The sequence below is a fragment of the Aspergillus costaricaensis genome (genome assembly GCF_003184835.1).
Source record: "Aspergillus costaricaensis CBS 115574 unplaced genomic scaffold BO79scaffold_31, whole genome shotgun sequence".
Lineage (NCBI taxonomy): Eukaryota > Fungi > Ascomycota > Eurotiomycetes > Eurotiales > Aspergillaceae > Aspergillus > Aspergillus costaricensis.
The window spans coordinates 411,893-423,066 of NW_020291831.1; the positions used below are offsets into that span (position 1 = coordinate 411,893).

Genomic DNA, 11,174 nt, shown 5'->3' on the forward strand with positions numbered 1-11,174 from the left:
TATACTCTTTTTATTAAGCTGACCTAAACCGACCATTTGCTACTCTACTCACGATCGTGTACAGACCATGAGTATCCTGGTAACTCCATGAGTAACGCCTGCATGAGGGCTGAGTAGTGAGTGCTAGGACGCAAGGGCGATGCTCCTATTAGCCAAGGTGCCATGCTCACGAGATTCCGTCCCTCTATGCAGGGAATGATAGGCTATGACTATCTACTGGATAGTATTTGAGAAAGCTACTTTACTGCATTGGACATTTTGCATGATTCGTGTTAAACAATACGACACTATGCATGGGATTACAGAACAAATCACTCCCCGTAACACATCAGCGCCTTCAATTCATTTTTGATCTGCATAACCCAGGCCAGATCAGAAGGGATCCAGTGATCGCCCTCAAATTCGAGCAGCCGCGCGGAGTCCTCCTCAAACAATTCTTTCATCTCCAGCGCCACACTGCGCGTAAAATCCTCCGATCCCAGAACATGAAGCGACGGGACTGCAATAGGATCTGGAAGAGATTTTGGTGAGAGCCTAGCTGGCGCATTGTCATGCCCAGCGTCAGGTCCCCATACAGGAGGGGGACAGTAGCCCGAAAAAAAGACGCAACAGCGCAATGGACCAAGAATGTCCACCTTTTCTACCATTTCGCGCACGAGCATGTCGCAGACAATCGATGATCCTTGCGAATAGGCGATAATTCCATCAATAGGGCCCCGTTTGTCAATGTTGTGGCGGATGTACTGGTGGCATTGCTTGAGTTTGTCTCGATTGGTGTCCTCTGACAATGGGACCCAGACAAAGTCTTACCAATTAGCTGAATCATGAACCCCCGAGGGAAACCTACATCCTCCAGGGTAGCAGTCCGCATCTGGGACGCGAGAGTGCTCCACGGGAAAAGTGGCGTTAAGAAATACAAACTCGCAATCATGCTCAGCTTGCAAGGCTACCATCAGAGGTGCTTTATGCTACATCAGCGCTTCATCAGAAATAGCAGAATAAAGTTCATTCTTACCCAGCTGGATCTTGAACATCTTCAAACGTAAGTAAATTATAGCTGTAGCCTAAGGGATGAGTACTCACGGTGGAGTTCATTTCTCCTCCGTGCATGCAGAGCCAGCGGAACGGCATGATGGTGCACTAAGATGACCAGAATACAGACGGTGGTGGTCTAATTGGAGAGAGTAAATGAGAACCGTGATGCAGAGTAAGATGTCTCTTTGAATGTCGTAAGAATCACAGTCTGAAAATCAGAGCTAATTTATAACCGGGGGTGTCCATGCTGAAGTTTATCAGAAGGCATGGTCCACCCTCGGCGTTAAGTGTGTCTGCTCACCTGGAGAAGGAATTTGTCTCCTTCCTGGAAAGGTAAATGCCGATAGCTGTATCCGAACTTGTTTAGAAACATGACATGTATCAGATGCCTAGACAGGCAATTCCGTCAGCAAGGTAGCTCAACCTCTAAGCTAGGATGCAATTTATTGGTAGATATGGGAATTCATTGGGACAAAAGGCAGGATACTGTACTCACGATTTGTAACTTTACTTGCGCAGGTAATTTCGGCAACACAGAAGCCTACACCTCACAGCCTGGCGTCATCCCTGATGTGTCTGTCAATTTTCAGAAGTCGGCCGGAGCGGGGGGGGGGGGGGGGTAACACAACTTCCGATCATTCCGAGGAAACCTGGTAATGATGCAGAATTGCTGAAGCGACTCCAAGTTTTACTTCATTCGGTGTATCCGAGGGCTAAATGGTTCAAAAACTTGAAAGTTGATGTAACAATCTATGCACTCTTTGGATAAAATCACGAGACACATGATTCCAAAGCGGCTATATATTGTATGTTCGAATACTTTCAAGAAACAAACTAAGCAGCAATAGCAATTACTGATATTCTATCCGTCTTTTCGAAGTTGTACTCTGCGTCCTGAATCCAAAATGGGTCCTCCTGAGAAGTCTTCGGCAAAGGAACTTGCCGTGGTTGGAATGGCATGTCGGTTCCCTGGTGGAGCGGCGAGCATTGATCAGTTCTGGCAGATTCTTGTACAGGGGAAAAGCACCTTGTCTGAGGTCCCATCTAATCGGTTCTCTCATATGGCGCATTATCACCCGACCAAAGAGACTACAGGAGCGGTAAGTATTGTTCAAATACTGTCGTGCCCTATTTTAATTTTGTTATAGTACAATTGGAGAGGAGCACATTTCCTTAATAAGGATCCAGCTCTCTTTGATCCTCAGTTCTTTAAAATCTCTGTTAATGAAGCCAAGGTGGGACACTTGCGGTTCTTCGCAATAATACACAAAACTAATTTTGTCTGCTAGGCCATGGATCCCCAGCAACGTCAACTACTCGAGGTTACATACGAAGCAATAGAAAACGGTATGTCTAGAACCGTGATATTGAGCTGTTCTGATATAATCAGCTGGTATTCCCCTGAAAGCCCTCGCTGGATCCAAGACCGGAGTATACGTGGGAGTATCTTCAGCGGACTATGACCGCATCACATCACGAGATCCAGAGTATGTGCCCCAATACCAGACAACTGGAACTGGCCTGGCATACCTTTCCAATCGACTGTCGTACACCTTTGACCTCAGGGGTCCCTCCTTGTCTGTTGACACAGGCTGCTCGGCGGCAATGGTCGCGTTGCATCTTGCTTGCCAGAGCCTCGCCGCTGGCGAAAGTAAACAGGCTATAGTCGGAGGAGTGAACCTGCTCCTTGACCCCATGAGCAGTGTGTGCATGAGCAACATGAGGTATATGAGTAGAGGCTCTAAGTCGTATGAGTGCTGACAATTTTACAGATTCTTCAATAATGACGGCCGCTGCTATACCTACGACAACCGTGGAGATGGATATGGACGGGGGGAGGGTGTTGGCTGTGTCATTCTCAAACCTTTAAGCGATGCCATACGCGACGCTGACCCTGTCCATGCTGTCATTTGCAATACGGCAGTGAACCAAGATGGCCACACACCTGGCATCACCATGCCGTCCGAGGAAGCACAGGCGTCTATGATACAGACTGCCTACGAGAGCGCCGGATTGGACATGTCCTTGACGGCATATGTAAGTCTTCTAAGTCTCCTCAAAAGGAAATACTGATCTTTCAAGGTCGAATCGCACGGGACTGGGACCATGGTGGGCGACCCGATCGAAGCTGGTGCAATTGGGACGACTATAGGAAGGTCTCGGTTGGCACACCAGCTTCCCCCAGCGCTTGTTGGGTCCGTGAAAACTAATCTCGGTCACCTTGAAGCGGCGAGCGGACTTGCAGGGTTGATAAAAACTGTGCTGATTTTGAAGCATGGTGTGATTCCGCCTAACATCAACTTTGAGCAGTATAACCCGAAAATACTGGCCAGAGAGTGGGGAATCGCGGTACGCCTCTAACGGTGTCCATAACAAGCTCGGAAGACCTGCTAATAACGTGCCAAATACCAGGTTCCCACAAAAATGACGCATTGGCCAGATAATGACGTTAGGCAAGCATCTATTAACAACTTCGGCTACGGAGGCACGAATTGTCATGCAATCCTTCGCAGTGTACCTGTGGCATCCCAGTGTTGCCAGGAAAGCACCATCAGAGCCAATAAATACATCATAGTTATCAGCGCCCATTCTAGAAGAGCACTGACTAAATTGGCATTGCAGCTAAAGTTGTATCTCATCAATCAACCGCATCTCTCCGACTCCAGCCTACTTCCACGACTGATGCATTCCCTTGCGTGTCGCCGATATAACCATGGATATCGAGCTGCGTTTGTGGTCGATTCGATCATCGATTTGCTTTGCCAGCTAAATGTCTCCACAATGTCAGTGGGGTCGTCAATGGTTCCACCGAAGCTTGTATTTTGTTTCACCGGACAAGGAGCACAGTGGTATGCAATGGGAAGAGGACTATTGGCGTCTTTTCCTGTGTACCGTTCCAGTCTGCTTCGGTTGGATCTTCATCTAGCGAATCTGGGAGCTAACTGGTCACTGATTGGTGAGTACCTTTAGATTATGCAACCTCTGTCACTAACAGTTGACAGAGGAGCTCGGTTATGATGAAAAGAATTCCCGTCTGTCATGCGCGGAACTTAGTCAGCCCACTTGTACGGCAGTGCAGATTGCATTGGTAGACTTGCTAAGATCCATGGGGATTAAGCCCATAGCCACCATTGGCCATTCAAGTGGCGAGATTGCGGCTGCGTACAGCGCCGGAGCTTTCAGTGCAGAGGATGCTATCCACCTGGCATATGCTCGAGGTCTGGCAGTTAGTGGCCTCCGGGGAAACGATCAAGGTTCGATGATGGCTGTCGGGCTCTCCGAAGAAGAGGTCAAAAATTACATTGGCAAGCTCCCTGAGCAGCTGGGCTTAGTTCGAGTCGCATGTTTGAACAGCCCAAAAAGCGTCACTGTGTCTGGAGATACGGTGGCTTTAGAACATCTCCATGATGCCCTTCAAAAGGATAAGGTGTTTAGCAAGAAACTTAAAGTTGACAGGGCCTACCACTCACACTATATGAAGGCTTGTATGGAAACGTACCATGCCCAGATCGCCAAAATCAGTCCTCGATGCCTCCAGGAAGCGAAGTTTTATTCAACGGTATACGGGGAAAATGTTGAAAACAGTAGATTAGGCTCAGAATATTGGGTCCAAAATCTTGTTTCACAGGTCAAGTTCCACACGGCCCTCGAAATGCTGCTACATGACACCCACAATGTATTTCCGAAAGAAAGTGCCTGCGTTGTGGAAATTGGGCCGCATAGCGCCCTCGCAGGGCCCATTAAACAGACTTGGTCTTTGACACAACCGGAAAGCCCCGTTGATTACCTGCCGACACTCGTCAGAAACCAGGACTCAATTACGGCGATACTTGATTTCCTGGGCAAACTATTCATTAAGGGATATGATGTGGACTTCGATGGAATAGCGCCGGAGAAATCTTTGTTCTTGCACGATCTACCGCCATACCCATGGGACCACTCGACAGCGTATTGGCATGAGTCTCGTTTGAGTGCGGGCTACCGATTAGCGAAGTATCCACGACACCAGCTTCTCGGAGTCCGATCGTCAGACTGGAACCCAGTGCAGCCAAGTTGGAGGAACGTCTTGCGGGCCTCGGAGAATCAGTGGGTGAAAGGGCATCAAGTGCAAGGCAGAGTGATATATCCAGCTGCTGGGTACGTGTCCTTAGTTCTCCAGGCATGTCAGCAACTTGCGGAAGAGTCCGTCCGATCATATATTCTTAAGGATGTGCATTTTCTCAATGCTTTGATTCTCGATTCTATGGATAGTCAGCCAATGGAGCTGTCACTCCGTCTCCAGCGGCTTTCACGCAACCTGCAGGACACTGCCCCTGCATGGCTGGAGTTCAATATCTCTTCCACGACAGATGGAGGTTCCTGGCTAGAACATTGCCGGGGGATCGTCAGCATCCAATACAAGAATGACACAGTTGATGCAGAATGGCTGCGTGAGTCAGAGTACAATCGCAGCGAAGTCTGGGCCGAGTTTAAAAAGGCAGCGGATCGCTGCGTACCGATGGACAACCACCAAGTCTACCACAAATTTGGGGAAGTAGCAGTAAAGTATTCCAACCTGTTCAGGTGCATGCGGGAGGTCCATGCAAATGTCGGTATATGTACTGCTGTCGTCGAGACGGTAGACTCGGCTTCACTTCTTCCCGATAGCTTTGAGCATAGTCAGATAGTCCATCCTGCGACGCTGGATGGCTGCTTCCAGACAATACTTCCAGCCATGCTAAAAGGCCACGCCGTCAAGACTTCTATGCTTCCTGTACAAATCAGGGAAATGGTTGTTTCTGGTTGCCTGACTCATGACCCTGGAACTGCCCTAAAAGTCCTTACAACTACGAAAAGAACAAACCTCAACACCCAAGAGGCAAAAATTATGATTACAGACAAAGAGGGTGAGCCGCTTGTGGAAATCAAGAGATTTTTCTGTAAAAGTCTGCCCACAAATAGCAGCCAGAGCAAGGAGTCATACGCCCTCTGCCATCGCGTTCATTGGGTCCCCGACATTGACCTAATGGAAGAAAGGTCAGCCAAAAAAATTGCTTATGCTGGATTACAGGAGACCAACCCCACTGAAGAGTTCGAGGTCCTCGAAATAGCTGTTGATCAGCAAATCCGGCATTGCCTAGCAAACATCAGTGATGCGGACGTTGCCGCACACGCGAAAGAATGGCATCGGCAGCAATATGACTGGTTTAAACACTATGCGGCCACTCATCCCCCGAGGCCTGGATTACCGGGACTGCAAGAAAAAGCAGAATCCTTTGGGGCAATAGGAACCTTGGTCTATCGCATCGGGGCCCAGCTTCCCGATATAATACTTGGTCGGGCTGAACCGCTGGAAATCATGACTCGCGACAACCTGCTCCACGACATGTATCGTAGTGTTCATCAGCAACGAACCTACGAGATAATGTGCAACGTTCTACGGCTTCTGATGCAAAAGAACCCCAACATGCGGGTAATTGAGCTCGGAGCTGGGACAGGTGGTGCGACTACACCTATTCTCCAGGCATTCAGCCCGGGAAGGCATGTTTGTTTTCAGCGTTATGATTTTACTGACATTTCTCCTGCCTTTTTTGAGGATGCGAAGTCGTCATTCAGCTCATGGGGTAGCCGTATAACTTACAATAAATTGGACATTGAAGTCGATCCGGTGGCCCAGGGCTTTGAGCCTGAGGGTTATGACCTCGTGATAGCATCCAATGTTCTGCATGCGACATCCTCGATCAATTTAACACTCCAGAATACCAAGCGGCTTTTGAAGCCGGGGGGTAAACTGATTATGCTGGAGACCGTGACAGACCCGTCGTGGGTGCATCTTACCAGCGGCACCCTGCCGGGGTGGTGGAAAGGTGAGTGCAGGCGGTTTAGCTCAGAGCAAGACTAACTATTTCAGGGGCTGCTGATGGACGCGCTTTATCACCACAACTAAGTCCAGAGAAGTGGAACTGTGCTCTCAAAGTCGCTGGCTTCACTGGTGTAGATGTTCATGTGCCAGATTACACGGAATCTCGACACCATCAAATGTCCGTGATGTTATCATCTGCATTGCCAGAAGCCAAGTATAGGCAGACTGGGACTGCACAGATCATCTATAGCAGTCAATCAGACCTGACTCTCTGCGATACCTTGAAATCCAGACTGGGTTATCCGTCTGAGGTTGTTAGCCTTGAAAAATCATCACCGACTTCCAAAATATGCATATGTACTTTTGAAGTCTCCAAGCCTATACTTGCAACGTGTGATGACCTCACATTTCAAAAAATTAAACGGGTCATGTTGTCGGCATCCATTGTGGTATGGGTGACAGCCGGAGGTACCGGCAATTGCCAAGTCCCAGAGAATGGGTTGATAGCAGGCCTCATGAGGACGTTCAGGCTGTCCAACCGGGACTCAAAGATGTATATTCTGGACATCCAAGATCTATATGATAATGATTCCCTGAGGATTGGGCAGGCCATTGCAGAATTCTGCCAGAAGACTGTGTTCCAACCCACGAGCAACTCAGAAGACAGGGAATTCGTCTATAAAGATGGAGTATTTATTCTTCCACGCTTCATCGAAGATCAAAAGCTATGCTCCATTTTTGATGATTCATTGGTCGAAACCAAGTTGGACTATTTTCTTCAAGCAAGCCGGCCGCTAAAACTTGGCATAACAATGCCGGGCTTCCTAGACTCGCTCCAATTTACTGAGGACCTGTCGCTGCTGACTGGGCCCGGTCCTACCCAGGTGTCTTTTACCCTCCGCGCCGCAGGGTTGAATTTCGCAGATATCATGACGTGCATGGGCCAGTTGGACGAAGACAATGATCTCCTTTGCGAGTCCGCTGGAATCGTCATTGAAGTTGGCTCAGAGGTTCAAGGCATACGGCCGGGTGATCGCATTGTGACAAGTCATGGCTCAAATTGTGCCAGTGTCGTGTATGCCGACTACCGTTTAGTGGTACCGATCCCTTCGGGAGTTAGCTATGAGGAAGCAGTGTCTCTGCCGGTGGTGTACTTGACCGCATATTATTCCATGGTGCATCTTGCAGGTATTCGGAAAGGCGAATCAATATTAATCCACAGTGCGGCTGGGGGTGTTGGCCAAGCAGCCATTCAGCTCTCGCAACACTATGGATGTACTATTTATGCCACCGTGGGCTCAGCTGAAAAGAGAAGACTACTCATCGACACATATGGCATTCCAGACGAACACATCTTCTCCAGCCGCCACACTGCCTACTCCGCCGGTCTCAAGAGGCTCACCAATGGCAATGGTGTAAATGTCGTACTCAACTCTCTCACCGGCGAGCATATTCCGGGATCGTTTTCTACCCTTGCCACCTTTGGCCGCTTTGTGGAAATTGGGAAGGCCGATTTGCAGAAGAACAGTCGGCTTGACATGGGGCTGATGCGGCGGAACATCTCCTTCTTCGCGGTGGACCTTGCCAAGATAGGGAATCTCAAGATGGACCTGGCCAGTTCACTTCTACATGACGTATTTCGTCTTTACGAAGCCGGAGCTATCAGTCATATCAAACCCTTGAATGTGTTCCCGATCCCCGAGATCGAGCAGGCGATGCGATTGATGCAAGCAGGGAAGCATATGGGAAAGGTGATTGTTTCCGTTGATGGGAACACTAAGCTGAAAATTACCAGCGCCACATATAAGGATGTGACCTTTAGAGCTGATTCCTCATATCTCCTTGTCGGAGGGCTCGGTGGCATAGGAAGAGAGATTTGCAAATGGATGGTTGAGCGGAATGCAAAGACCTTGATCCTTGTCAGTCGATCGGGATTAAACAGTGGCAACAAGGCTTTCGTTTCCGAATTGGAGGCGCTGGGAACAGCCGTAGATGTCCACGCTTGTGACGCGGCTGATCCCAAAGCTCTGAAGCGAGTTATTGAAAGCAGTGCTGAAAAATGGCCCCCAATAAGAGGAGTCATCCAATCATCGATGCTTGTCGAGGTAAGCGCTCTTGTTTCTTGTTTCCTTTTAAGCCATACTTATAAACTTTTTAGGCCATGCCTAACGAGCAGCTCACTGCTGAGGCATACCAAGCCGCACTTGAGACGAAAGTCGAGGCAACCCGAAACTTACATAATTGCTTCACCGGCCCGGACGATTTGGACTTCTTTGTCATGCTGTCTTCCGCATCTGGGGTGCTTGGAAATTTCGGCCTCGCTGGATATGCCTCCGGCTGCACTTTCCAAGACTCATTTGCCCGATACCGACAGAGTCATGGCTTACCGGCGGTATCCCTAGATTTGGGTATGATAGAGTCCGCTGGCTACGTTAGCCAAAGCGCAGACGCATTCAATGCACTAATGGCCCAGGGGTTTGAGGGAATGAATGTGTCTGAGGTCTTACTACTTCTGGGGAGTGTGATTGCCACTCCACCTTCAACACCGGATACAAGCCAGGTGATGCTTGCGGTGCGCAACAAGCAGCTAGATCTCGACGGAGAGACACCATCCTATCTTCTGAATCCAATGCTAGGCCCTATACGAGCTTCGAAGATACCATTGACCGCATCTACCCAAGCTGTGGCTACTACGGATGTCCGCCAGCAGCTAGCACACGCCAGCAGCCAGAAAGATTGCGTTGATACTGTGGAGACAGCTATTGCAGGGAAATTGAGCAAGCTTTTGGGTGCGGAAGAATCGTGCGTCCGAGCTAGTCCGACTCTTTTGGACCTTGGAATTGACTCTTTAATTGCCGTGGAACTCCGCAACTGGATTTCCATGCAGCTGGCGACGAATGTCCACACATTTGAAATACTAGCTCCTTTCTCACTCCATGCGCTTGCTTTGGCAATAACTCCGCGATCGTCGCATGTGAAAAAGGGGATATTCAACAGCTCGACCAGTGGTTAATCTCATATTGCTTTCAGTTGTGCATCCATGGCGGTGCTGAGTCCAGGTACTATGTTTACAATGTGAATGCCTGTGGCCACGTCATCTGAGGCTATTTCATCATTTTCCTTCTGGCTCTATTTCTTCATTCGAGTATGTATGTCGAGCCATCTAATAGTTAACTGCAGTTAACTATTATACCTGATCAGACAGAAATCAGGCAGGATCAGATATTAGTCTAACTATATTAGACTAGCTTAAGCAGAAATCAGACAGAAATATAGTACTACTATTTACTATCTTTCTAAATAGAAAAGGATCAGCGAATCATGTTAGCTGTTGTTAGAGTGGTTATACCTGATCATTATATCTTAACCTAACCTTAACCATAACCTGATGAAAAGGGCTAGGCCTTGTCAGCCATCCGGAATCGGAATATCTATATTCTGACCCGTCTGGTCCTGGATCTTAACCTGGTAATACCTGTAAGAAGAATAGAAATCTCTAAAATAGTAAAGAAGTTTACTAAAGTAATAAAGAAAAATCTCTAGAAGAATTATCTATAAGAAGAACTAATCTATTTATAAATTAGATAATTTTTTTTAATAAATTTAATTTCTCTACTAACTACTGTATCTTATGTAATTTATTTAACTTTTTAATTTATTATAATTTTGAATTTATTTCTTCTTTAAAGTATCTATCATATAATAGACTGATAATATATAATAATTATAATAAATTAATAAATATTTCTAGCTATTATAGAGGCATTATCTAAGCTAATATTATTAATTAATTAGTTAAATATATTAAAAAATTAATAATCTAGAATATAAAAATATAATGTATTATCTTCTAATAGAGTATGATAATAAATAATAAAATTAAGACTAGTCTTAAATGTGGAAGCTGATCAAATAGTCAAATTTGGTGCTATCTAACAAGAATTTCTAGTATGAGGAAAGAAAGAAAGAAGCTCAGGAAGAATATATAATTATATAAAAATAAATAAATTATATAAGATAGGCAAACAAAGCAAATAAAATAAAAATCATATAATCTTAAGATATTATTTACTGTTATATTATCTTTCTGTTTAGATCTGGCTGCTCTCAGCTAGAGATAAGTTATTTTTTTTATAATTTAATATAAATTTATTAGTTTTTATAGCTATTAATTATTATAAAAGACACTTGGAGGGTCCAGGACAAATAAAATATTTTATATAATAATTTTAAAAATAAAAAAAAATATTCTTGAAATTTCTTACTAAATACTAAATGTGACGGGCTAAGAAGCCAG

General features: G+C 46.4%; 2 protein-coding genes across 2 annotated transcripts; one reads left to right on the top strand and one right to left on the bottom strand.

Moving 5' to 3' along the window:
- Nucleotides 1-311: 311 nt before the first annotated feature.
- On the bottom strand, nucleotides 312-1,131 carry BO79DRAFT_258308 (uncharacterized protein; the record flags this gene model as incomplete). The annotated part of the gene is made up of 4 exons (XM_025686289.1): nucleotides 312-805; nucleotides 848-961; nucleotides 1,016-1,034; nucleotides 1,084-1,131. 4 exons carry the CDS (start codon nucleotides 1,129-1,131, stop codon nucleotides 312-314), a joined length of 675 nt encoding a protein of 224 aa, XP_025536406.1.
- An 809-nt stretch (nucleotides 1,132-1,940) lies between these two features.
- Nucleotides 1,941-9,890, top strand: BO79DRAFT_258309 (ketoacyl-synt-domain-containing protein; the record flags this gene model as incomplete). Its single annotated transcript, XM_025686290.1, has 10 exons — nucleotides 1,941-2,135; nucleotides 2,184-2,270; nucleotides 2,325-2,382; nucleotides 2,426-2,759; nucleotides 2,808-3,072; nucleotides 3,118-3,384; nucleotides 3,448-3,991; nucleotides 4,038-6,881; nucleotides 6,926-8,982; nucleotides 9,036-9,890. 10 exons carry the CDS (start codon nucleotides 1,941-1,943, stop codon nucleotides 9,888-9,890), a joined length of 7,506 nt encoding a protein of 2,501 aa, XP_025536407.1.
- Nucleotides 9,891-11,174: the final 1,284 nt, after the last annotated feature.